The 27,818-nt window shown below is 46.7% G+C and overlaps 1 protein-coding gene across 1 annotated transcript in view; it reads left to right on the top strand.

Moving 5' to 3' along the window:
- The window catches only part of LOC119950795 (claudin-16-like), a 37,865-nt gene extending 15,105 nt beyond the window's left edge, over positions 1-22,760 (top strand). The window contains exons 5-6 of the mRNA XM_038773578.1: positions 19,870-20,061; positions 22,436-22,760. Of these exons, the coding sequence (XP_038629506.1) occupies positions 19,870-20,061; positions 22,436-22,524 (281 nt within the window). The 3' untranslated portion in view covers positions 22,525-22,760. The remainder of the gene's footprint in view (positions 1-19,869; positions 20,062-22,435) is intronic.
- Positions 22,761-27,818: the final 5,058 nt, after the last annotated feature.

Here is a 27,818-nt window from a genome sequence, read left to right as displayed (position 1 = left end):
ACACGTGGCCTGATGCAGCACCTCCTTCGCCCCTCCTCCTCGACCTGTTGGATGGCCGGCACTGGAACTTCACCAGCAGGCCCCTGCTCTTCTGGGGCAGGATTCTCTTGTGCAGGATCCTCCCCGAGCAGGCCCTGTGCCTCCTGCCTCCGTGTGTCCGCAAAGGCAGCCATGGCCAGGTCGACAGCAAGCATTCTCGGCGGGGAATGCGGGGGGAGGAGAAGATGTGTAAGCATGATGAATATTCTCTTGCCCATCCAGAGCCAACAGAGTTGAACCTCAGCGCCCTCCACATGTACCCCCTCAAACCCATCCCCATCCCTCAGCCTATCCCCCGATATGGGGCCTTTCACATTGCACTCCTGTCCCCATCAGTGAATAGCACTGGGCCTGTGAAGTGGGAGAATTTATCCTCTCCACCTGTCCCTGGCAACAGGGGTAACTGTGGTTGCCACAATCCATATCAGCAATAGTTTCTGTGACCCTGTCCTGTTTCCCCGGGGGAGGGAGGGTCTACTGTGTGTATCCTCATTGGGTGGGTCGTGTATTATCCCGTCAGCAGGGTGGCACCTGGTTGTGTGGTGGAGAGGGTCACTGTATGCCACCAATCGCCTCCATGCTTAGAGGCTTGTCTGCGGACAGGTCCCATAGATGGGTGTGAGGCAGTGATGTTTGCGTCTGCTGGGAGCATAGCTGCAATATGATGTGGGTCCTGGATGTGACACACAGGTTGTGACAACCTTGCTTGGGGTAGGATGGGTGGGAGCAGGAATGCAGTGGACAGGCAGGGCTTGGAGACAGCTGGTGGTCCTGCGGAGTGAGCTAGCTGATGGTGTCACTGTTGAGGCCTCTGCCTTGAGAGGGGCAGTGTGCCAAGGAGGGTGACAAAGGCCACGGTGCAAGTGTCCTTTGTTTGGAGTGGGCTCTGTTATTCCCCTGCTTCCCCTGCAGTGGGGCTGCGCTTCCGATGAGTGAACTGAGGAGTGGCAGCACCTGGTGGACCACTAATTGGAGCTTGGCCACGCCCATCCCGTTGATGGGTCAGCTGGTGTCTGAGGATTTCCAGAGGGGTGTCCTGGGTGGGCTCCCAAATGACCAGAGGCTCTGTGAACATCTACAGGACACAGTGAGCAGTCAGCAGAGTGAGCAGCTGGGGGCCTGTGACTTGTACAAAATGGATGCATTTAAAACAAATACTGCAGCAATGACAGTTTGAGCCAGGTCACCCTGACATGTCAGCACGTTGCTCCTCGCTACACCCCCACCCCTGACAGCCACCCCCAGCAAGTGGTACAGTTTTTAACATATTTTCAAACTTTTCTTACACTCTCTCTCCTCCGTGGGGATGATGGCCCTGATGGGGCCATTGTTTTGATGCGATGAGTGTTAAAATTTGAGATACTTCAATCAAAACATATTGTTAAAAATATAGGAAAGCAGAATATTGGTAATGGAAAGATAATGGGCGGGATTCTCCGGTACCCCAGTCGCGTGTTTCTCCTCACTGGTGGCGGGAATCTCCCCTCCCGCTGCTTGCCAATGGGATTTCCCATTGAAGCCTCCCCACACTGCTGGGAAACCCAGAGGCAGGGTTGCACTGACAGGAACAGAGAATCCCAAAGGTCGGAAAAATCCAGTCAATATATTTGGGAAAACGTAGACAGAATAATGGCAATGGAAAGATAATATAGTTGCCAGTAGGAAGACAGAATAGTAGGATTAGAAAGTTAATATAGCTGGTCAGAGGAGGAGTGAATATTGGCAATGGAAAGATAACATAGTTGTTAAGAGGAAGACAGTGTGTTGATAATGAAAAGATAATATAGTTGTCAATAGGAAGGCATTGTGATGAATGCTTGAAAGTGGAATATATATTGTATTACTTGTATCTGGTGCAGTACTGGTTTTAAAAGCCTGGGTTAGGGTGCATATATAACTGCTACCGTAATATGTTTCAACATTTTGGTTTAAAAGAAAGATAGACTGTATGGATGCAAAAGGTGCAATTAAGATGTCGTAAAGTGAAATCATCATTCTTTCCACCCATGTTTATGATTATACAGAGAGGCCTAATGGGATTTTGTTATGATTTCTGGGCATTCTTTGAGGAGTAAATAATTAGAGACTTTAGAGCAGGATTCTCCAGATCCCCAGTCGTATTTTTCCTGGCAGAGCCTCATTCGGTGGCAGTGGGATGGTGTTTTCCTACCGCTTGTCAATGGGATTTCCCATTGAAGCAACCCCACACCGCCAGGAAACACATGTTGACTTTACCTGAAGCAGTGAGGAAGGTGAAGATAATATAAGTGATAGCTCAGCATTTAAATTTGCCGGGGACACAGGCCTGAATCTTTGAAATTAGCTATAATTCAATTACAACTGAAAGAATTAGAAATACAGGAAAAAAAGATAAACAGAAAAAATAGAACTGAAGAAATTAGAAATGCAAGAAAAGTAGAAAATGACTGTGGCAGACGAAAAGGAAAGAGAGAGGGCATTTCAAAAGGAAATGGAAATGAGGAAAGTTGATGTGGAAATGAAAAGATTGACGAGCAGCACGGTGGCACAATGGGTTAGCCCTGCAGCCTCACGGCACTAAGGTCCCAGGTTCGATCTCTGTCCGTGTGGAGTTTGCACATTCTCCCCGTGTTTGCATGGGTTTCGCCTCCACATCCCAAAGATGTGCAGGCTAGGTGGATTGGCCATGCTAAATTGCCTCTCATTTGGAAAAAAATAATCGGGTACTCTAAATTTTAAAAAAAGGAAATGGAGAGATTGGCAAGGCAGGAAAGGGATAAGGGAAATAAAGAGGGAATTCAAATTTCAGAAACTGGAACGGCAAAGAGGATATCAATGTAAATGTGGCATGTAAAGGCAGAAGCTGAGGAAAGTCTTTGGAAGAAATAACTCCTTCTGGTCAAAAGCCGAGTGGCATATGTTCAAATATATTCAAGGACTGCTGAGGTTTGATAAGAAAGAGACAGAACAAAGAACAAAGCACAAAGAAAATTACAGCACAGGAACAGGCACTTCGGCCCTCCCAGCCTGCGACGACCCAGATCCTTTATCTAAACCTGTCGCCTATTTTCCAAGGATCTACTTCCCTCTGTTCCCCGCCCGTTCATATGTCTGTCTAGATGAATCTTAAATGATGCTATCGTGCCCACCTCGACCACCTCCGCTGGCAAAGCGTTCCAGGCACCCACCACCCTCTGCGTAAAAAACTTTCCACGCACATCTCGGCACAACATTGAGGGCCGAAGGGCCTGTTCTGTGCTGTACTGTTCTATGTTCTATCTCCCTTAAACTTTCCCCCTCTCACCTTGAAATCGTGATCTCTTGTAATTGACACCCACACTCTTGGAAAAACCTTGTTGCTATCCACCCTGTCCATACCTCTCAATTTTTTAGACCTCAATCAGGCCCCCCTCAACCTCCGTCTTTCCAACAGAAACAATCCTAATCTACTCAACCTTGCTTCATAGCTAGCACCCTCCACACCAGGCAACATCCTGGTGATCCTCCTCTGCACCCTGTCTAAAGCATCCACATCCTTCTGATAATGTGGTGACCGGAACCGCATGCAATATTCCAAACGTGGCCTAACCAAACTCCTCTACAACTGTAACATGACCTGCCGACTCTTGTACTCAATACCCCGTCCGATGAAGGCAAGCATGCTGTATGCCTTCTTGACCACTCTATCGACCTGCGTTGCCACCTGCAGGGTACAATGGATCTGAACTCCCAGATCTCTCTGTACATCAATTTTCCCCAGGACTCTTCCATTGATCGTATAGTCCGCTCTTGAATTGGATCTTCCAAAATGCATCACCTCGCATTTGCCTGGATTGAACTCGATCTACCATTTCTCTGCCCAACTCTCCAATCTATTTACATTTTGCTGCATTCTCTGACAGCCCCCCTCGCTATCTGGAACTCCACCAATCTTAGTATCATCTGCAAACTTGCTAATCAGACCATCTATACCTTCGTCCAGATCATTTATGTATATCACAAACAACAGTTGTCCGAGACCGGATCCCTGTGGATCTGTGCTCGTCACCCTTCTCCATTTTGAGACACTCCCTTCCTCCACTACTCTCTGTCTCTTGTTGCCCAGCCAGTTCTTTATCCATCTAGGTAGTGGACCCTGAACCCCATGCAACTTCACTTTTTCCATCAACCTGCCATGGGAAACTTTATCAAACGCCGTTTTGAAGTCCATGTATATGACATCTACAGCCCATCCCTCATCAATTAACTTAGCCACTTCCTCAAAGAATTCTATTACGTTTGTAGCACATGACCTTCCCTGCACAAAACCATGCTGCCTATCACGGATAAGCCCATTTTCTTCCACGGTAGCATGGTGGTTAGCATCAATGCTTCACAGCTCCAGTGGTCCCAGGTTCGATTCCCAGCTGGGTCACTGTCTGTGTGGAGTCTGCACGTCCTCCCCGTGTGTGCGTGGGTTTCCTCCGGGTGCTCCAGTTTCCTCCCACAGTCCAAAGATGTGCGGGTTAGGTGGATTGGCCATGCTAAATTGCCCGTAGTGTAAGGTTAATGGGGGGATTGTTGGGTTACGGGTATACGGGTTATGTGGGTTTAAGTAGGGTGATCATTGCTCGGCACAACATCGAGGGCCGAAGGGCCTGTTCTGTGCTGTACTGTTCTATGTTCTATCCTATCCCTCAGTATCTTCTCCAACAGTTTGCCTACCACTGTTGTCAAGTTCACAGGTCTATAATTCCCTAGATTATCCCTGCTACCCTTCTCCCTTAAACTCCAAATGTTGTCCCCAAAGGGACATTAGCTATTCTCCAGATTAGCAAATGGAAGCCTTTAAAAAAAAATCTAATTTGAGAAAGTGGCTAAACAATTGAGTTGGCCATAATCCATGTGGGTAGTATTGGTTCAAAAATGTTAGTAGCTCGAGCTGTTTCCATCATTTTCATGGGAGGTATCTGGGGATTATATGAGATGAGAAAAACCATCTTAAGTGCAGATGAACCAGTGCCATAAGACTCCAAACAGAAGTTTAGGGGCAGCACAGTAGCACAGTGGTTAACACGATGGCTTCACAGCGCCAGGGTCCCAGGTTCGATTCCTGGCTCTGTTACTGTCTGTGCAGAGTCTACACGTTCTCCCCGTGTCTGCGTGGGTTTCCTCTGGGTGCTCCGGTTTCCTCCCACAAGTCCCGAAAGATGTGCTATTAGGTAATTTGGCCATTCTGAATTCTCCTTCTGTGTACCCGAACAGGTGCCAGAATGTGGTGACTAGGGGCTTTTCACAGTAACTTTGTTGCAATGCAAGCCTACTTGTGACAATAAAAATTATTATTAAATCTAAAGAAAGAACCAGGTCAGATATATATAGAATTTGAAAGAATTAAACAAAATAATTTTGATAGGTCGATAAGATCATTAAAAATAGACCAATCACATGATGCTCTCAGGGCAAAGGTTATTTTGGAGGAATTTAAAGATTCACTTCCCTCAGTGGTGAAAACTCATGCCGAAGAGCAAAGTGTTAAAACTGCCAGACAGGCAGCAGAAATAGCTGATGATTTTGAATTAGTTAATAATCAAGGTCTGGTTTTTTATATCAATTCCAAACTGTGAAGGATGCAAACTAAGGAAATGAGAAATTCACAGGTGGCCAAGGCAAAGGAGGTCAAGTTCAAGATATTAAGGAAAGTTTACTTCAGGTTAAAAAGGAAACCTATGATAGTGGAAGAGAGATAAGAAAACTAAAATATTTTCATTGTAACAATGTTGGGCAGTCGCAGTGTTGGTGGCTTAAGAAAAGTACTGGGAAAGCAGGCATATTCAAACACTATAAGCCAGTGGGGTTTATTAAAGTGGGAAAAAAGGCTATTGTTGCAACAGAAAATGTGCGAAAGAAAGAATAGTCAGCCAATTCAGAGGTTGGAGGATACACATGTGTCAGATCTTTTTAATGGTTTACTCGTGTGTACAAGGTGGAGTAGTTAAGAAGATTAAGATCTTAAGGGATACAGGAGCAAGTCAGTCTTTAACGGCGATAGATAAGGAGATATGTACTTCAGAAGGAATGTTGCCAGAAAAGATGATGATATGTGCAATTAGTGGTGAAAGGATTAGTGTGCCGCTGTGTAAGCAAAGGTTAGAGAGTCCAGTGAAAAGTGAAGTGGTGGGAGGAGTAACGGAGAAATTATCTTTATCAAGGGTACAATTTATGCTGGGTAATTATATAGTTGGATCACAGGTGGAAGTGATGCCTACCTTTTTTTCGAACATGGATCATACAGCGCAGGAGGCCATTCGGCCCATCAACCCACCGCACCGACCCACTTAAGCCCTCACTTCCACCCTATCCCCATAACCCAATAACCCCTTCTCACCTTTTTGGTCACTAAGGGCAATTTATCATGGCCAGTCCACCTAACCTGCACGTCATTGGACTGTGGGAGGAAACCGGAGCACCCGGAGAAAACCCACGCAGACACGGGGAGAACGTGCAAACTCCGCAGACAGTAACCCAGCGGGGAATCGAACCTGGGACCCTGACGCTGTGAAGCCACAGTGCTATCCACTTGTGCTACCGTGCTGCCCAACCCTACTGTGGTTGAAAACCAATGGAAAGTCAAACAACTGAGGTACTGCAAAGAGGTATATGCCGAGGTGTTTCCAGATTGTGAAGTGACAAGATCACAAAGCCAGAGGCTGAGACAGGAGGAGGAAAGATTGAGGAGTCAAGATAGGAAGGCTGAGGTTCAGTTATCAGAAACAATCTTTGATGAGATGGTTGATTTAAAAAAAGAGCAGGTAGTGTGAAGCGGGTATCTTTAGTTCAAGAAACCTGGTAGAATTACAGCACAAGGATTCAGAGATAAAGCAGTTGTATCAGAAAGTATATACAGAAAAAGAATATGAATGTTGGCTGGAGTGTTGTTACATTGGAAATAATGTATTAATGAGGAAGTGGAGACCTTCATTCAGGCAGGTGAGAAGTGGGCATGCATTCATCAAGTGGTATTAGCAATGGCTTATAGAAAGGAGGTTTTGCATGTAGCGCATGTGGGTCCAGTAGGGGGTCATTTAGGAGTAAGGAAAACTCAAGCGAAAATATAAAACATTTTTATTTGCCTGGACTGCATAAAGATGTAATTGAATTTTGCCATGCATGAGAGGTAATAGGAAAACCTCAAGCTGTAATCAAACCCTTAATATCGATTCCAACATTTGGGTGTTATGGTGGCACAGTGGTTAGCTCTGCTGTCTACAGCGCTGAAGACCAGGGGTTGATCCCGGAACTGTCTGTGTGGAGTTTACACATTCTCCCTGTGTCTGCGTGGGGCTCACAACCCAAAGATGTGCAGGTTAGGTGGATTGGCCACGCTAAATTGCCTCTTAATTGAAAAAAATAATTGGTATTCTAAATTTATATTTTTTTAAAAATTGATTCCAACATTTGAGTAGCTTTTTACTCGGGCGCTATTTGATTGCATGGGACCCCCCTGCCTAAAATGAAAAGTAGGAATCCTAAATTGTTGGCCATAATGTATGCGTCTACTAGATTTCCAGAGGCCATTCCATTAAGAAATAATACATCTTAGAGGGTTAACTGAATTGTCTTAACCAGATCCAGACTACCAAAATAAATCCAATTAGATCAGTGATCCAATCTTATGTCAAAGTTTATCAGGGAAGGTATGGATAGCTTAGAAGTAATGCAATTTAAATCAACAGCGTATTATCCAGAATTACAGGGAGAATTAGAAAGGTGGCATCAGGCTTTAAAGACCATGTTGAGAGCCTATAGTCTGGGTAAGCCAGAGGATTAGGATCAAGGAATTCCATTTGTACTATTTGCAATTAGGGACATACCTAATGAATCAACTAAATTCAATCCATATGAATCGATTTTTGGTCCTGAGGTGAGAGGACAACTTAAATTGATTAAGGAGAAATTGGTGAGTCAGTGTTCTGATACTACATTGTTGGACTATGTGTTAAATTTTGGGGAGAGATTAACTAGGGCTGGGGAGTTCTAGGAAGCATTTAAAATTGTCACAGCTTGTGGTGAAAAAAGAGGCACATCCTTCAGCGATGTCATCTAAAGACAAGACGCTGATCCCTTTTACCAGTTTTCCAGGGGGGGGGGGGGGGGGGGGGGGGTTTGGTGTCCAAGCCCAATGTAGTGAGTAGGTGAATTTTTTCCTGATGGTGACATGTCGATATCGTCAACAAAATAGCCCAAAATTAAGAAGGGTCAGGAGGGTAGCCTCTCACATGAAGGTGAGGGAGGAAAGATGGCCGCCTCACCCATTATGCTAGACATGTTGGCTGTGGTAATGGTGCAGGAACTGGGAATGTTTGGCAAACAAATGGACAGGCAGTCTGACCGGCAGGACCGAGAAATTAACGAATCTTTTCAAGCCACGGTTGGGGAGGTTTTGGGCCCGATTCGTGAACAGTTGGTGCGAACGTTGAACGTGGTAAAGGCATAAGGTGAGGCGATGAAAGAGGTGGAGGAGGCCCTGTCGCAAACAAGGACCAACTGGCCTCATCGGAGGCTGAGATCGTGATGGAGGCGGATAGCAGGAAGGGCCTGAGCCTCAAGGTGGAGGGCCTCGAGAATGAGTTACAGTGGTTGAACCTCAGGTCGGTGGGGCTGCCGGAGGAAATAGAGGGCCCGAAGCAGATCCCAGTACTTCTCTGAGATGTTTCCTCGGCTGGTGGGAGAGATGAAGTGTTGCCCACTCCCTGCCCCACCCTCACCAGAGTTGGATGGAGCACAGCGGGTGTCCAGGCAAAAAAAAGTGAGATCGAACAAGCCTCTGAGGGGGATACTAATCTGCTTCCATAGTTATCAAAGAAAGGAAAGGGACTTGGAGTAGGCAAAAACGATTCGGAACATCAACTGGGGCGGGCACACGGTTCGAATATATCAAGGTATTGGGATGGAGTTGGCATTGAAGCACGCCTTCAACAGGGCGGAGGCAATATTATATAAGATTAATGTGCAGTTTGGGGTCGTGTACCCGGTGCGACTATGGGTTACACTGGATTCAAATGATTACTTCTTTGATACACCGGAACAAGTAGAAGCCTTCATCAGAGAGAGGAAATTGGGATCTTTGTGAAGAGGACACTTTGGGACTTTGTGTTTGAAGGGAGGTATTTGCATGGTGTATTAATGCTGATGTGTTTTCTACTGCTTCACTTTTGTTCTGGTGAGGGTGGGTTTTCTTCAAAGAAAAGGGAAATTATGTGTCCCTTGCTTTTTTTTTCCCTTGCAGAGAGGTTTTGTTTCTCTTGCTGGGATTTGGACACGGATTGGGGAGAAATGATATATATTGGCTTTTGTTTGAAGGGATTTGGGATGGGAGCCACTTTGCTAGTGATAGAGAGAGAGCTGGCTTGCAAAAGGGAGAGGAGCGGGGTAAGAAGGTGTGGCCCTAAGGCCAGGATGGGAGGGGCATAATAGGGCTAGCTGTAGGTCTGTGTTTATGTGGTGGGGAATGGGGGAGGTTGGGCACCAGGCAGTCTCTGGGCTGGAGGGGGAGGGGTGGGGGGGGGGAGGTAGGGGGGTGAGGAAGAGGGAATAATAGGCGGGAGGGGATTTAACAGTGACCAGGGGCTTATCTTTGTCTCACCCTTGGGATGGGCCTGGCAGCCATCTTAGATGGGCCTGGGACCAGGGAATTGGAGCAGGAATGTTACACTCCTGGAACGTGCAGGGTTTGAAGAGAAGGGGGGGGGGGGGGGGGGGGGGGGGGCCTGTGAAGAGAGCAAAGATTTTTAACATTTAAAGGGTTTGGGTGGCGATGTGGTGTTCCTCCAAGAGACTCACCTGCGAGTTCAGTACCGATTCAGGTTGCGGTAGGTGCGAGTAGGGTTGCCAATCCTGGTTAGTAGGAGGGTGCGCTTTCAGGCGAGAGCAGTGGTGGGTAACCTGGGGCTGGTATGTTATAGTCACATGTATGTTGAAGGGGTGGGCTATCGTGATGGTGAACTTGTATGCCCGGAATTGGGACGAGAAGGTTAGCCGTTTGTTCAGTCATCACTTAAGGTGGCAAGAGGCTGCCAAAGAGATTGCACAGGTGCAGGAGCCGGGGTTGGGGGTGGGGGAGGGGTGGGGGTGGGGAGTGGGGGTCGGTTTGTCTCTGCCCCGATAAAGTCAACAAGGTGTTTTATTCTTTCTATGAGGGGTTTTACAGGTCGGAGCCGCTAGAGGATGAGGATGGTTGAGTCCTTGGAGGATTTGGAGTATCCTCAGGTGGGGGATGAGTTGTTGAAGGCTTTGAAGTCATCGATGGGATTGAAAGAAGTTTGCAGGGTTGTAAGCAAGATGCAGATGGGGAAGGCATCTACCGGGGCCTGATGGGTTCCCGGTAGAATTCTATAAGAAGTCCGCAGACCAGCTGATCCCATTAGTGCTGGAGATGTTTAATGACTCATCGCTTGGGGTTCCTTTCCAGAGACACTTTGGCAGGCGTCCATCTCCCTCCTTTAAAGAAGGGCAAGGAACTCACAGAGTGTGGGGCGTACCACCCAATTTCCCTGCTTAATTTGGATGCAAAACTTTAGGCTAAAATCCTAGCATTGATGTTGGAGCCCTGCTTCCTGGAGGTGGTGGGGGAAGACCAAGCAGGATTTATGAGAGGTAGAAAGCTGTCGGCAAAGGTGAGGCGCCCACTTTGATTTGATTTGTTGTCACGTCCACTGAGGTACAGTGAAAAGTATTGTTCTGCGTACAGTTAAGGCAGATTGATCCATACATGAAAAACTTCTGATAAATACACAATGTAAATACATAGACATTGTTGGTGATGTTTACACCTAGGAATTTGAAGCTGTCAGCCATCTCCACCTTGGCATCATTGATGCAGACAGGGGTGTTTACGATACTTCACTTCCTGAAGTCAATGACCAGCTCCTTAGTTTTGTTGATGTTGAGGGAAAATTTGTTGTCTTTACACCAGCCACTAGGTTCTCTATCTCACTCTTGTATTCTGACTCATCATTGTTCAAAATCCGACCCACTCCGGTCGTGTCATCAGCAAACTTGTAGATAGAGCTGGAGCCAAATTTTGCCTCACAGTCGTCTGTGTATATGGTATATAGTAGGGAACTAAGTGTGCAGCCTTGCGGGGCCCCGGTATGGAGGACTGTTGTGGAGGAGGTGTTGTTTATCCTTACTGATTGTGGTCTGTGGGTCATGAAGTCAAGGCTCCAGTTTCAGAGGGAGGAGCCAAGTCCTAAGAGTTTTGATATGAGCTTGGCTGGGATTATGGTGTTGAAATCAGAACTGTAGTCAATGAATAGGAGTCTTTTAGGGCGGCATGTGGCGCAGTGGTTAGCACTAGAACTGGGGCGCTGAGGACCTGGGTTCGAACTCCGGCCCTGGGTCACTGTCCGTGTGGAGTTTGCACATTCTCCCCATGTCTGCGTGGGCTTCACCCCCACAACCCAAAGATGTGCAGGTTAGTTGGGGATTGGCCACGCTAAATTGCCCCTTAATTGGAAAAGAAAAATAATTGGCTGCTCTAAATTTATATTAAAAAAACATGAATAAGAGTCTGACTATTGAGTTCTTGTCAAGAAGCTCCAAGGATAAGAGTAGGGCCAGGGAGATAGCGTCTGCTGTGGACCAGTTGTGACGGTATACGAATTGCTGTGGCTCAAGGCATTCTGGGAATATGGATTTGATCTGTCTCATGACCGACCTCTTGAAGCATTTCATAATGATCAATGTCCTAATGTTGTTCTTACACCGACAGTGGGATCGGATACAGAAATAATTGTGCCTCTAGATGCTGAAAAAGCATTCAACAGGGTCAAATGGTGCTACCTGTTCACAGTTCTGGGGATGTTTGGGATTGGTCCTGAGTTTGTATCAAGGGTCTGGCTGTTATACAACGTGTCGGCTGCTAGCGTGCAAACACACACCAGGATCATTCAGGCTACACAGTGGGACGAGACAGGGGTGTCCTATGTCATCTTTGTTGTCCACATTGGCGATTGAACCACTGGCAATTGCTCTGAGAGCATCGGATAGATGGAAAGGGATTGTGCGGGGTGGGGTGGGGTAGAGCACAGGGTATCCCTGTACGGAGGTAACTTTCTGCTGTACATAAGACATCCAGGGCTCGTGATGGGGAATAATGGGAATATTGAAGGAGTTTAGTTCCTTTTCGGGACATAAATTAAATGTTGGGAAGAGCAGATTTTTGTGGTTAGTCCTCAGAGGAAAGAGTCTGGGTTGAGAGGTTTCCTATTCTGTTTGGCGGAGATGGGTTTTCACAACTTTGGAGTCTAGATAGCGCAGGATTGGATGCGACTTCGGAAATTTAATTTTACAACTTTGATGAGCAGTGTTAGAGAAGGCACAACCTTCCAATTTCACTGGCAGGCCGAGTACAATCTATTAAGATTAATATTTTGCCGTGATTTCCGTTCCTGTTTCAAGGCCTGCCAATCTTTCTCACAATTGCTTTTTTTCGAGAGATGGATCCGCTCATAATGGGCCTCATATGGGTGGGGAGAGTGCCTCGGATTCGGAGAGGGGTCTTACAGAGAGGAAGGCAAGTGGGGGGTTTAGCACTGCCAAACTTGATGTATTCTTATTGAGCTGCCAATGCGGAGAAGGTGTTGGGGTGGGTTGGGGATCAGGAAGTTAGTTGGCTGCGGATGGAGTCAGGGTCTTGCAAAAGGACAGGTCTGGAAGCCCTGATGACAGCGTCTCTGCCGTTGGCTCCAGCAAAATACTCCATGAATCCGGTGGTAGTTTCTATGTTAAAGGTATGGCGGCGATGTCAAGGTGGGTCCCTATCTGTGGGAACCATTTGTTTGCGCTTTCAAAATTGGATGCGACATTCAGGGGGTGGGGAGGCAAAGGTCTGGGGAGGGTGAAAGACTTGTCCCTGGAGGATGTGGTTGCGAGTTGGGACAAGTTGAAGGAGAAAGCAGGGCTTCGGGGGTCAGATATGTTCTGGTCCTTTCAGGTCCAGGACTTTTTCCGGCGGGCATTTCCGACATTCACAGTGGCGTCACCATCTACCCTATTGGAAAGGATATTCTTGTGTGCAGCGTTGGAGGAGGGCAGCACGTCCAGTATATATGGGCGAATTATGGAGGAAGAGCAAGTTTCAGCGGAAGAAGTGAAGGCCATGTGGGAGAAGGAGCGGGACCCTTTCTGGAGGAGGAGGTATGGAGTGAGTCTCTCTGTAGGGTGAATGCTATGTCATCCTGTGCGAGGTTGAGTTGATACAGCTATTTAGAGTGCTCCTCACTAGGGCCAGGATGAATGGATTTTTTGAAGAGGTTGAGGATAAATGTGAATGGTGCCCACTACGTGCACATGTTCTGGGCCTGTCCCATGCTGGTGGGTTTTTGGAGATCTTTTTTCAGCACCATATCATCAATCTATAAGGTTGACTTAAAACCCTGTCCAATAGCTGCTGTATTTATGGTGTCGGACCAACTGGAGTTGAGGATGGGGTGGGAGCGGATGCATTCGCATTTGCATCACTGTTGGTCCAGCGATGGATATTGTTGGATATTGTTGAGTTAGAGACAGGTGACTCCACCCAGTGTGGCAGCGTGGCTGGATGATGTAATGGAATCCCTGAACCTCAAGAAGGTTACGTTTGCGGTGAGAGGGTCGCTGGATGGGTTCTATCGTAGATGGCGTCCATTAATTTTTCACTTTAAAGAGCTGGTAACTGTTAGCACTTAGTTGGGGTGAGGGGGTGGGGGAATTGATTGTTATTGGAATATAGAACATACAGTGCAGAAGGAGGCCATTCAGCCCATTGAGTCTGCACCGACCCACTTAAGCCCACAACTCCACTCTATCCCCGTAACCCAATAGCCCCTCCCAACCTTTTTGGACTCTAAGCGCAATTTAGCATGGCCAATCCACCTAACCTGCACGTCTTTGGGTTGTGGGGGTGAGCCCCACGCAGACACGCAGACGCACTCACTTCCACCCTATCCCCGTAACCCAATAACCCCATCTAACCTTTTTGGACACAAAGGGCAATTTATCATGGCCAATCCACCTGACCTGCACGTCTTTGGACTGTATGAGGAAACCGGAGCACCCGAAGGAAACCCACGCACACACGGGGCGAACGTGCAGACTCCGCACAGACAGTGGCCCAAGCCGGGAATCGATCCTGGGACCCTGGCGCTGTGAAGACACAGTGCTATCCACTTGTGCTACCGTGCTGCCTATTGTCGTTTGGGGTTATATTTCTGCCATTGGGGTTCATGTGACTGTTGTTGTTTGTAATTTTTGATGTATGTGTTGCACATTTTTGATATAAATATGTTAACATTTCAAGAAAAATATTTTTTGAAAGAGAAAAAAGGTAAGAATTTTAAGAATCATGGTTTTGGTCGTGAGGAGAAATCATTTGTGTTATTACTAGTGGTAGGTGAACCATTAACTGCAAGGTTTAGAGGGCCTTATCAAATTAAAAAGGAATTGAGTGATGTGAATTATTTGATAAAGGACCAACTTAGTGTATCATATTAATCTGCTCAAATGCTATTTTGATGGGTAAGGAAAAAGGGAGGATATGTTCATTATAACTCAGGGAGGAGAGATAAATCCAGATGATTCAGAATTTGACATTCATCAAATTAAATTGAACAATGAATAAGTGATAAGAATTTGAGACAAATTACTGAGTTACTTTTCTTATTGCTGGTTCATTTTCTTTAAGATGGGTGCGCGACAAATGTAAGAAACTGGAATATATATTGTCTTACATGTATCAGGTGCAGTAATGTTTTAAAAGCCTGAGTTAAGGTATGTGCATATATCTGCTGCAGTAATATTTTTTAAAATCCTGGTTTAAAGGAAATATGGACTTTGTGGCTGCAAACTGTGCAATTAAGATGTTGTAAAGATGAGATCATCATTCGTTCCACCCATGTTTATGTTTACAATGGGAAACCTAATGGGATTTTGTTATGATTTCTGGGGTTTCTCAGGGGAGTGAAAAATTAGAGACAGTGGGCAGGATTCTCAATTGGGGACACCATGGGCCAAATTCTTCATTTCTGAGGCTAAGTGCGGAGGATTTGTTGTATTTTATGTGGAAAAAATTGGCGGCGCCCCCTCACCAATCCTGCGACCGGTAAGGGGCTGGCAATCATGCTGCATAAAACTCGCGATGTCCAGGAAATAAATGGCCGGAGAGTGGCCATGCATGCACACATCGGAGGCCTGCAGCAGTCGCGCCGTAAAACATGGCACCGGCCGTGTGCGGACCTGACCTGCCAGATAGTGCCATCCAGGCCACTCCTCACCACTCCTTGGTCACCCCCCTACCTGTCTCCCCAGCCTTCACGGAAACCCCCCCGGCTGACAGCATGGCTCCCGCCCGACTGTGGCGGCACTGGACACAGTCCGCAGCCGCCATGCCGGGTTCCCACACAGCTGAGACCATAAGTGAACCGTGCCATTGGGAACTTGGCCCATCAGGGGAGGGCCTTCAGGTGATGTGCTGAGGCTGTCCCAATGGTGTGCGGCATGCAGTGCGCGCCATGCACCATGATCATGCTGCTTTTGAGGGGGCGGAACAAAAAAAACACAAAACCTGCATCAAACAGGTGCTGGCCCCTGATTTCTGCATCAAAAGGGATTCTCAGCCCGATCGCCAACTACAAAATCGGCGTTGGGGAAGGGAGAATCCCGCCCTATATTCTCCCGCTAAAGCTGAATTGCAACCGATTTACGATTCCCTAGAAGTGCAAACCGGTAAGCAATTCAGTGTTCCACACCCTACAAATTTATGCAAGGCATGGAATCTGAGGGCTTCCCAAGGAATCTTTCTACTGGCTGCCATCTTGACCACATAAAAGAGAGGTAAGTGCAGTGAAATCACACGTTTGAGTGATTGGGATGCACTTAGTGCCATGAATTAATGTACCTCTCTTCGATGTGGTCAATGGTTAAAAACATTGGGGTTTTACCACCTAGGCCATAAAACCGTGGAAGATCAATGAATCAAAGCTGAAGATTGTTTGTAAAAGCTGTCAATCACAGACCACTAGAAAGCTAAGAATGGCTTGCAGCTAATGGATCTGTGGGAACCAGATGCAGGTCACAACTGCTCTCCTTCCAGGAATGAACATGTGGAGCTGCAAGTGAAGTGTTACAGCTATAATTCTTCTCACTGCCCCTATCTGATCTGCTTTCTAGCTTCCAGAAAGAGGGTTCTTTTCTGGGGGGGGGGTGGGGTTCACCCCTCCACAAGAGGGCTCCCTGGGGGGTTGGGTCACCACCGTACATGGGGGTGGGCAGGGAACCCAGGCAATCTGGGGTGGGTGGCTGATGTGGAATGGAAGGTATCAGGGCCGATTTGCAGTGGGAGGGTGTCAGGACCGATTTGCGGTGCGGGGTGGTGGGTGGCTGACCGTGGGACATCGTTATCGGGCCGACCGTTCAAAATGGTGACCACGAAAGTGGGATTTCCTGGGAATCCCTCGTATTCTATGCCATGCAAAATTGCAATTCAGCTCTGGCGAGAGAACATAGGGCTCATTGCTTTTGAGGCTAAGTGTTGACGCCAGCGGAGGAACTGTGGCATTTTACGATGGAGAAATCGGCGCCAAACCCTCACTGGGACAGCCATGCCGAGTAAAACTCCCGACTCCCATGATGTAAATGCCTGGAGAATGGCTGGGTCCGTGCCCGCTCATGTGCACAGCGGCTGCTCTGTCAAACATGGCGCCGGTTGTGCTCAGACCAGACCTGCCAGATAGTGTCCCCCTGGCCAACCCCCCCACGGCCAGCAGCTCGGCTCCCACCCGACTGGGGGCGCTGGGCACAATCCGCAGCCACCACGCTGGGTTCCCGACAGCTGAGACCACACGTCAACCGCATGGTTTGGAACTTGGTCCATCAGAGGTGGAGCATCGGGGGAGGGCCTTCATCCTGAGGCCAACCCAACGACGTGCAGCGCGCGACACGATGACGCCATTTCGGACGGGGCGGAGGATACAAAACTGGTAGATCCTGCCCATTGTCTCCGAAAAGGAGTATCCCCCCCAAAATGTTTCCCTTTATTTTATTGTTAAACATGGTTTACGTGGTAATTGTAAACTACATTTCTGTATTGTCAATGTAGTTTAATACTGCGTTAATAATAAAGTTTGTCTTAATATACCGTATCCCTATGTGTGCGTAGAATCACTCCTGGAGTGAAGTATCCTTTTTTCACATAAATTTTCAAAAAGCGATTGAGGTTCCTGCCAGTATCCCAGTAGACATTGGGGTCTGGCTGGGAATTGTCATTACAGAGTAGTAAGATAAAGTCACCCATAGTCCCTGATGACCTTGGGCTGCTTTCTTCTTTGAGGAGGAGAGCTCACTGGTGGTGATTTAACCTGAGGATCACCACACTTTCTGCAATAATCTCAGTTTGTACAGGGATTGAACCTGTCACGAAAGAGAAAATCTCAGCAGCATCTGTAGGGAGAGAAAAGAGCTAACGTTTCGAGTCCAGATGACCCTTTGTCAAAGCTACAAGACAGAGAAAGTGGGAAATATTTATACTGTGGAGTGAGAATGAAAGATGAGTCATAGCCACAGAAACCCAGGGAAACCGGATATTAATGGCCACAGAAACCAAGGGGAAAGAGTGTTAATGGCAGTCCCCAGAGAGGACAAAAGGTGTGAAAGGGCAAACAGCAGGGCAACTAACATCAGAGGGTGAACTGTGATAGATGTAGATGTGGGGGGAGGGGAAGGGGAAGCAAAGAGGAGAAAGGGTAAGGAAAGGTTGATAAGATGGTGGTGGTTAAATATATATTAAGAAAGACAAGAAAGAACGAATGGTAAAAGACAGTTAAAATGAAATGGAATGCAAATAAATGGGTAACGGTGGGGTAGAGCTGATCATCTGAAGTTGTTTAATTCGATGTTCAGGCCAGAAGGCTGTAGCGTGCCTAACCGGAAGATGGGATGTTGTTCCTCCAGTTTGCATTGACCTTCAATGGAACATTACAGCAGGCCAAGGACAGACATGTGGGCATGGGAGCAGGGTCTTTTGTTAAAATGGCAACCAACAGGAAGGTCAGGGTCCTGAATGCGCACAGACCGAAGATGCTCAGCAAAGCGATCACCCAGTCTGCGTTTGGTCTCTCCGATATAGAGGGGACCACATTGGGAGCAGCGAATGCAGTGGAACAAATTGGAAGAGATACAAGTGAAACGCTGCTTAACCAGGAATGAGTGTCTTGGGCCTGGGATGTTAAGCATGGAAGAGGTAAAGGGGCAGGTGTTACACCTTCTGCGATTACATGGGAAGGTGCCATGGGTGATGGGAGAGGTACTGGGTATCGTGGAGGAGTGGATTAGATTAGCTTGGAGGGAACGGTCTCTGTGGAATGCTGACAGAGGGAGTGAAGGGAAGATGTGTTTGGTGGCGGCATCACGCTGGAGTTGGTGAATATGGCGGAGGATTATGCTTTGCATACAAAGGCTGGTGGGATGAAATGTGAGAACGAGGGGGGCTCTATCCTTGTTCTGGGAGGGAGGGGAGGGGGCGAGGGTAGAGGCGCAGGAAATGGACCGCACACTGTTGAGGGTCCTGTCAACAACTGTAGGTGGGAAACCACGGTTGAGGAAGAAGGAACACATTTTTGAAGCACCATTTTGGAAAGTGGCATCATCGGAACAAATACGACGGGGGCGAAGGTGTTGAGAGAAAGGGATGGAGTCCTTACAGTGTCTAGGGTGTGAAGAGCTGTAATACAGATAGCTGTGGGAGTTAGTGGGCTGGTAGTGGATATTGGTCGATAGTCTATTGCCGGAAATGGAGACAGAAAGATCAAGGAAGGGAAGGGAAGTGTCTGAGATGGACCAGGTGCAAGTGATGGAGGGGTGGAAAGTGGAAACGAAGTTGATGAATTTTTCCAGGTCCGGACGAGAGCATGAAGCAGCACCAACATAGTCATCAAAGCTGTGATACTGTCCTTGCTCTGCATCATGAACAAGCTGTTCAGCCAAGTGAGCTAAACCAGCCTCCAACAGAATATCAGTGATGGAAAGGTAACACAGCTGGGATTAGGAAAACAGAATATTGGAAGTAGTTGGGAATGGGAAGACAGGTTATTGGTAATGGAAAGATAATGTAGTTGTCAATTGGAAGCCAGAATATTAGTAATGGAAAGATGACAGAATATTGTTCATGGAAAGATAATGGATGGGATTCTCTGTCGGCCGGCGCTGAAATCGGGAAGGGCGATTGGGCGGAGAATCGGTTTTGATGCCAAAATTATGGCGGGCGCTGGATTCCCGCCAAATCGCAATTCTCCGTTGCCTCAACAGCGGCGTCAATGCATTCCACTCCCCACGTACAGTAAAGGCCATTTGCATCTCATTAGCGGGCCTGACCTAGTGTCTCCGGGGCCTCCGTGATTTTTTTATCTCCACCAAGGGGAATTCCCAACGGCGAGATTGCCTGGTCAAAATTGTGACACCCCCTCCTCTTTTACCTCCTTCCCTGTCTCGCCTGAAGATCCTATATCTTATATCCTGGAACATTGAGTGACGATCCTGCCCCTCTGTCAATCATAGTTGGGAATGGGAAGACAGAATATTGTTAATGGAAAAATATATACTTGGGAATAGGAAGACAGAATATTGGTAGCGGTTGACTCTTAACTGCCCCTCAAGGGCAATTAGGGATGGGCAATAAATGCTGGCACAGCCTGCGACATCCATGTACCATTGGGAAGGGGAAGATGGCAGGTTGGGAATCCTGGAAAGACAGTGTCTTCTTCATTCAAAATTTGTCTCCTGACCTTGCAAAGCCCTCAATTAATGGAAAGTATTGACATAGCGATTGTCTATCTGCAGGAATCCCAGGTATGATCGGTTCCGTGTGGTACGCCGTGGATGTGTACGTGGAAAGAGCGACACTGGTACTGCAGAATGTGTTTTTAGGAATTCAGTACGAATTCGGTTGGTCTTGCTGGCTGGGAATGGCTGGGTCGACAGGCTGTTTCCTGGCCTCTATCATGTTAACCTGTTGCCTTTATCTTTTCAGAGGTAAGTTGAATGGAAAATTATTGCTTCCACAATAATTACCTCTCTTTCTCTTCTTAAGGTGTAGAGCCTTGTTCCTCAGGCACTATCACCTCTTTGATATCATCCTCATATGTTAACCTGGACAATGATTGTCAGTGGGCTATTTAATCAGGGAGAACTAGATGTTACACACAAACACACACACACCATCTACAGTAGAAGTCATTAGATAGGGGTGACACTGCTGTCTCAATGCCCCGAGGATGCGAGTTCGATCCTGGCCCCGGGTCACTGTTCATGTGGAGTTTGCACATTCTTCCCGTGACTGCGTGGGTCTTATCCCCACAATTTAACGATGTGCAGGGTAGGTGGGTTAGCCAAGCTAAATTGCCCCTTAAAAAAAAGATCATTAGATAGCAAATAGGAAAAAGCACTCTATCGCTTTTTCCCACCTCTGAAGGCCATGGGTGCTGAGGGCAACTCCTGTCCCAGCTAAGATCAGCAAATTCAGTCCAGACAATGAACCTGCAACCTTATTGAGCTGTGCAGTTTACCTTTTCCTCTGGAGCAGTTGAAAGGGACTCTTCTTGTTTAACAGAATTTAAATTATGCGACATTGTCCTCGTCAAGGAAACAGAAACATGGACAACCCGCCGTTGAAGCAATTCATTGTTGGGGTATTTTTAAATTTGACATTTAAAGGGGTTGACCATTTAGGCAGCATGGTAACACAAGTGGTTAGCACTGTGGCTTTACAGCGCCAGGGCCCCAGGTTCGATTCCCTGTCTATGCGGAGTCTGCACGTTCTCCCCGTGTCTGCGTGGGTTTCCTCCAGGTGCTCCGGTTTCCTCATACAGTCCAAAGACGTGCAGGTCAGGTGGATTGGCCATGATAAATTGCCCTTTGTGTCCAAAAAGGTTAGATGGGGTTATTGGGTTACGGGGATAGGGTGGAAGTGAGTGCTTAAGTGGGTCGGTGCAGACTCGATGGGCCAAATGGCCTCCTTCTGCACTGTAATATTCTATGGGGAGAAATTCCTGGTGTATCTTTGGAATTCCTTTCCCAGAAAGTTGTGGGTGCTGAGTTCCTGAGCATACTTCAAGACCAATAGATTTATGAGTACTGAGTGAATTAAGGGACATGGGATAATGTGGGAAGGTAGAGTTGAGGGAGAAGATCAGCCCTGATCACACCGAACCGCAAGGTTGGCATGAGGGGCAGAATGGCCTAATCCAGCTCTGATTTTCTATGTCCTTATGTTCTAAATTCCCCCTCCATATGTCACAGCAATGCCTCACACTAATGATGCACAAGATTTATTGTGCCTCGAACCACTGCACAAACGTTGTGAATTACATTATAACATGTACTCAAAGACAGTTGCTCATTGTTACAGTATGCCCATCCTTGGTAAAGAGGAATCATTGACATTTGACATGACTTCTGGTGGCTACTCCAGGAATGTAGTTGAATAGTCAGGAAAGATCCCTGCTCAGTCTTTTGTCCCTGCCTTTTAAAATCATGCCAGGGAACTTTTTTAAAAATGTATTATTTTGTGGGATGTGAGCGTTGCTGTTCAAGCCGGCAATTATTGCCCATCCTTAATTGCCCTTGTGAAGGTGGTGGTGAGCTGCCTTCTTGATCCTCTGCAGTCCATGTGGCATAGGTACACCCACTGTGCTGTTATGGAGGAATTCCAAGATTTTGACCTAGCGACAGTGAATGAACAGCGATATATTTCCAAGTCAGCTTGGTGGGTGGCTTTGAGGGATCTTGGTGTCTGCTGTCCTTTCCTTCTAGATGGTAGAGGTCACCGGTTTGGACAGTGCTGCCACAGGAGCCTTGGTGAGCTGCTGCAGTGCGTCTTGTAGATGATACACACTGCTATCACTGTGTGCCAGTGGTGGAGAGGGTGGATGTTTGAGGTGTTCGATGGGGTGCCAATCAAGCGGGATGCTTTGCCCTGGATGGTGACGAACATATTGAGTATTGTTGGAACTGCACTCATCCAGACAAGTGGAGCGTATTCCGACACACTCCTGACTTGTGCCTTGCAGATGGTGGCTAGGCTTTGGGGAGTCAGGAGGTGAAATGAAAAATGAAATGAAAATCGCTTATTGTCACGAGTAGGCTTCAATGAAGTTACTGTGAAAAGCCCCGAGTCGTCACATTCAGGCGCCTGTTCGGGGAGGCTGGTACGGGAATTGAACCGTGCTGCTGGCCTGCCTTGGTCTGCTTTAAAAGCCAGCGATTTAGCCCAGTGTGCTAAAGTTACCCTCCGCAGAATTCCCACTCTCTGACCTGCACTTGTGGCCATAGGGGCGGCTAGAGAGGGAGATCGCCCCACAACACAAACCCTGTCTGGAATGATGCTTCTTTCTGTTCCTTCAAACAGATTTGAGAACTGCACGATACAACCTATCCTTCTATCAATACGGACGAACAGCCACAGGCAAAATGTACGCCATGGACTCCCGAGTCTAGAAGCAGCTCCTCTAGAACTGTGTCCCAGAGTTTCATGCAACGGCTTCTCCTGTCCGTCAAAGGACATATTACACCCTTAAAAAAAGGTGAAAGGCTACATATTGCAGCTGATTTTAATTGTTAATGCTTTCGAATTGTTGTTTTGTGTCCACTGAATCACAAAGAGGATGTAGTTTAGTTAAATGCAATCATCAAGTGCAAACACATGTTTCTATTTCGAGGAATAAATTGTTTTAATAAACCCTTTACGTGCATTTGTGATGAATAGCTTGATATTACGTGACAAAAAGAATAAAATGTACCTTTGGAAAGTGTGAGAATTCTATATTTCAAATCTGTGTAGCGCCCGCAGTCAATTGTACATGAATGAACATGCTAATTGCTCAATGGAATTTTAAGTTAGGTAATGAGGCAGAAATATCATGGAAACTACTGCCCAAGGGGTAGAAAGGGTGGCTTGTACCTTGGTGCCCCTAACTCTCAAGGGCAAAGATTTGACTGTGTCGTAATCTGCACTGTTTGTAAAAGATTACTTGGAACCTTTGCTCCTGAAATGCAAAAACGAGATGAAAAGCCAAAACTCCAAGGTGGAGGATAAAGGTAAGGTTGAAAAGAGTAGGAGGGTGACAATTTAAGTCTGATAGTGGCAATTATATGATGCCAAACTCGTCTTTTTAAAACCGACAGACCTTGGGAGGAAGGATAGGGCCAGGGAGATAAAAGTCACTGGGTGAAGGTGACAGTACAATGAGACTTGATTTCAATATAGTGAAGATGTATTTCTGCACCATTGGCTTCTTTGGACTTCTCAAGGTGAGAAAAAGAAGACTAGGTAAATCAGGGAGTAGTAGTTCTGTTACACCAAATTTGGATAGCCTTCTATTTTGTGTTAATCCAAGAGAAAAGAATGTGTTGTCCAGACAGTGGCTTCATCGTTAGTGGATGTTTCTCTCGTCCTTGACTATCATTTGATGACCTCCCTCAATGGCTCAGTGGGTAACCTCACCACCTGACGGGATATTAAGCTACAAGCATCAGAAAGGTTCCAAGTGCACCCCTAGCTCAACTGACACATTTCAGCCAACAGTCGATGAGAGTCACTGCACTTGACATCAAGTCAGTATTTGACCGAGTGTGGTGGCATCAAATAGCCCCAGCAAAACTAGAGTCAATGGGAATCAAGGATCAAACTCTCCACTGGTTGGAGTCATACCTGGCACAAAGGAAGATGGTCAGTCACCTCAGTCCCAGGGCATCACTGCAGAAATTCCCAGGCTAATGTCTGAGCCCCAACCACCTTTGCTGCTTTATCAATGACCTTCCCTGCATCATAAGGTCAGAAGTGTGAATGTTCATTGATGGTTTCACAATGTTCAGCAACATTGATGACTCCTCATATAATTAAGCAGTCCATGTCCAAATGCATTAAGACCTGGACAATATCCAGGCTTGGGCTGACAAGTGGCAAGTAATACTGGTGCCACACAAGTGCCAGGCAATGACCATCTCCAACAAGAGAGAATTTAAGCATTACCCCATGACAATCAATGCCATTATCGTTGATGAATCCCCCACTATTAACATCCTGGGGGTTACCATTGACCAGAAACTGAACTGGACTAGCCATATGAATACTGTGGCTACAAGAGCAGGTCAGAGGTTAGGAATCCTGTGGTGAGTAACTCACTGCCTGACTCCTCAAAACCTGTCCACCATCCACCAGGCACAAGTCAGGAGTGTGATGGAATAATCTCCACCTGGTTAGATGAGTGCAGCTCCAATAACACTGAAGAAGCTTGACACCATCCACCCTGACATAGTCATAGTCAGGGAATCAGACCTTACAAGTAATGTCCCAGACGTCATCATCACCGTTCCTGGGTATGTCCTGTCTCACCGGCAGGACAGCCCCAGCAGAGATGGTGGCACAGTCGTATACAGTCAGGGGCGTGTTGCTCTAGGGGTCCTCAACATCGACTCTGGACTCCATGAAGTCTCATGGGACCTTGTCAGACATGGGCAAGGGAACCTCCTGCTGATTACCACAAATCGTCCACCCTCAACTGATCCAGTCAGTGATGGTGGACAATTATACAACTCATTGGAGAAGTAGGTTCCACAGATATCACCATCCTTAATGATGGAGGAACCCAACACATCAGTGCAATAATCCTCATCCAGAGATGCCAAGTGGATGGTCCATCCACAGATGTCAGTCTTCAGCCAATTTGATTCACCCCATGTGATATCAGGAAACAGCTGAAGGCCTGGATACTGCAAATGTTATGGGCCCTGACAATATTCCGGAAAGAATCCTGAAGACTTGTTCTTCAAAATTTACTACGCCCGTAGCCAAGTTCTTTTACCTGGCATCCACCTGGCAGTACAGAAAATTGCCCATGTGTGTCCTGCACACAAGAAAAAGGACAATTCCAGCCAGACCAATTACCGCCCTATCAGTCTATTCTCGATCATCAAGAAAGTCATGGAAGGGGTAATCAGCAGCCCTATCAAGCAGCATTTATTGAGTAATAGCCTGCTCACGGATGCTCAATTTGGGTTCCTCTAGGGTCACTCAGCTCCTGACCTTATTATAGCCTTGGTTCAAACAGGGACAAAAGAGATGAATGCCAAATATATCGCTGTTCCTTCACTGTTGTTGGGTCAAAGTCCCAGAACTAACAGCACTGTGGGTGTGCCTACACCACATGGACTGCAGCGGTTCAAGAAGGCAGTTCACCTCCACCTTCGAAGGACAATTAGTGATAGGTAATAAATACTGGCTTCACCCACATGCCTTGAATGAGTGGAGGGATGGACATGCTTGAAACTGCCCAGTTACGTGGTTTTAGGCTGAATTCTGCTATCCCATGCTGCTCATGGTCAGCAGCATTGCATGGAACACACCTCAGGAAACCTAGCATTCCCTGAATTGTTGGATCATGGAACCAGCAGCTGAATCCCTTTTCCAGCTGTAGGCAATACTTTTCTATCGAGATGAGAAATGAACGACTATTATTTAAACACTGGACAACAGACCCTGCATTGCTGGAGAATTCCAGCTACTGTTCTCAGACCAAATGGCTGACAGATTAATTTATAACACGTTTCTGATTACTTCCATTGTGCATGTCCCTCAAAACATGTTTTCATGAAAATCCCTACTCTTTGAATCAATGACCATGACTTACTGAACTGCGCAGTAAATGTAGGGTGTTAGCATCTACTTGATGAAATCTGGGCAACTCTGCTCCTTTACTGCAGTGTTGTTCAGAATAACAGTTCCCAGAAGATCGCACTCCCTGATTTTCCACTGGCGACCCCTACCCATTCCTGGCCTGACCATAGCTGTACAATCACTGGCAGCAATAGTGATCGCAAGGAAGGATTTTCAGAAGCTGTGCATTTCTAGCAGTAACAAATAAGGCAGGGCTCTGTTATGCTGATAGGGCTGGCCACTGTAATGGAACTATTGGCCCTGCAAGTATTTTTTCCCCTTTGTGGAAAAGATGCCCCAAGTCAGACACAAAGTCAAGAGCTCAATCACTCAAAGGCTCAGACGCTAATGCCGAAAGCCTTTGGTACCAAGTTTTGCAGTTTTCTTGAGAATGGCCTTCCTGGAAGACTGGGATTGGGACTCTGATGGAAAGTAACTAAAGGATTCTTGGACAAAATCTCTGGACCATAGGGTGTGGGAGCAAATATCAAAACACATGGAATTTAGACATGAAAGATCCTTCCTTTCGCTGCCTGACAACCTGGTTCACCCATGTTCTTGTGAGCCTGTCATTCACTTACTAGGGTGAAAGAGACCAGTACACGGAGCAGAATGGACCAATGCGGTGAATCACCTATGGATTGGGAAATGAAATATTATTTTCAGTTTTTGTCCTGCATGTCTCCTTTACAGAGAGACTTTGAATGTGATTATTGCAATATGTTTCATAGATGTGCGTGTAACAGCCAAGATAAATGTCAAATACTAAGATTAAAGTTCAGGATTTATGTGCATGATTTTGCTCGACATTTCTTGTCATGCAGTAATGTTCATCTTAAAGGTATGACGAGGACAAAATGAGGTGCGTTATTGCAATATGCTTTTACTGAACTTTCCGACTAACCAAGGACACACTCCACTTACCCTGTTCTTTAGAAACTTGCTCTTTCCTCACCGGACCAGGAGGTGTACTCATCGTTGTGTATGGTACCACAGGGGCCTAACTGGTAAACCTAGACCGTGAAGATAATTGTCCATGCAACCTGGCACCCACTTTTACTTTGCGTAGTGCCCATCTTTCTACCAAGGGTCAACAGATGGCCACCACGATTGGGGATGCAGGCTGACTTACCTTCTCCTTGGGTCACCTCGAGACCTCCCCCTACTGAGATATGCAGCACAGTGCTGAACGTGAACCTGAGAGTGAAAACAGGCTATGCATTTACTCATTAGGCCACCAGTGGGCCCTCTGTTGATAACCTACTAGCATTGCGGAGACGAGGCATTTTAAAATATTGATCTGTAACCACTATAACATGGTTTCTCTTTCACTTACAATCCAATGTTATTCACACACATAGCACTTAATTTGGATCGAACAGACTGTTCTAAGCATTTGCTCAACTAAAGATGATGTCTCTGAACAAGAATTCTTTATGCTCCGTCCAGAATCTCGCAATTAAAACAAACATTAGTTTTCCTGTGATAATGGAGTCGTTGTGGTGAAGTACTTCAACTACCTTCTGTTTCAAATTCTGCTGATTTTTTTGGTTGTACTAAAGTCTGCGGGATTTCAGCTTAACGAGGGACATGATGGGAGATCCCACTCCTTTCTGCGGAGTGCAATTCTGTGCCCAGCTGGTGAGGATGTGTGTGTGCAGAATCGCTATTTGACTTGGGTTGTGGAGGGTTGTTGGGTGCCTCTCAAATCAGCACCTTGAAACAGTAAAGAATGAATATAAACAGAAGATCACAAGATGGCGCCGGAGCGTGGCTCTCCCGAACAACTCCTCTTTTTACTTATCTTATAATCGTCCTAATCTTTTAAAATTTAATTCTCCCTGTTATGTATTTTCTTTTATTTTCATGTACTTAATGATCTGTTGAGCTGTTCGCAGAAAAAACTTTTCACTGTACCTCGGTACACGTGACAATAAACAAATCCATCCAAAAAAACAAAGAGTTGGATTCTCCGGATCCCAGCCACGTGTTTCTCAGTGGTGCACCGTTCTCTGGTGGCAGGGCTCTCCGTTCCCACCGCTTGTCAAAGGGATTTACCATTGTAGCCACTGACACC

The sequence above is a fragment of the Scyliorhinus canicula genome, chromosome 16 (genome assembly GCF_902713615.1).
Source record: "Scyliorhinus canicula chromosome 16, sScyCan1.1, whole genome shotgun sequence".
NCBI classification, from domain to species: domain Eukaryota; kingdom Metazoa; phylum Chordata; class Chondrichthyes; order Carcharhiniformes; family Scyliorhinidae; genus Scyliorhinus; species Scyliorhinus canicula.
Note: the sequence above shows the minus strand (reverse complement) of the source record. Positions and strands in the feature narration are given on the sequence as shown.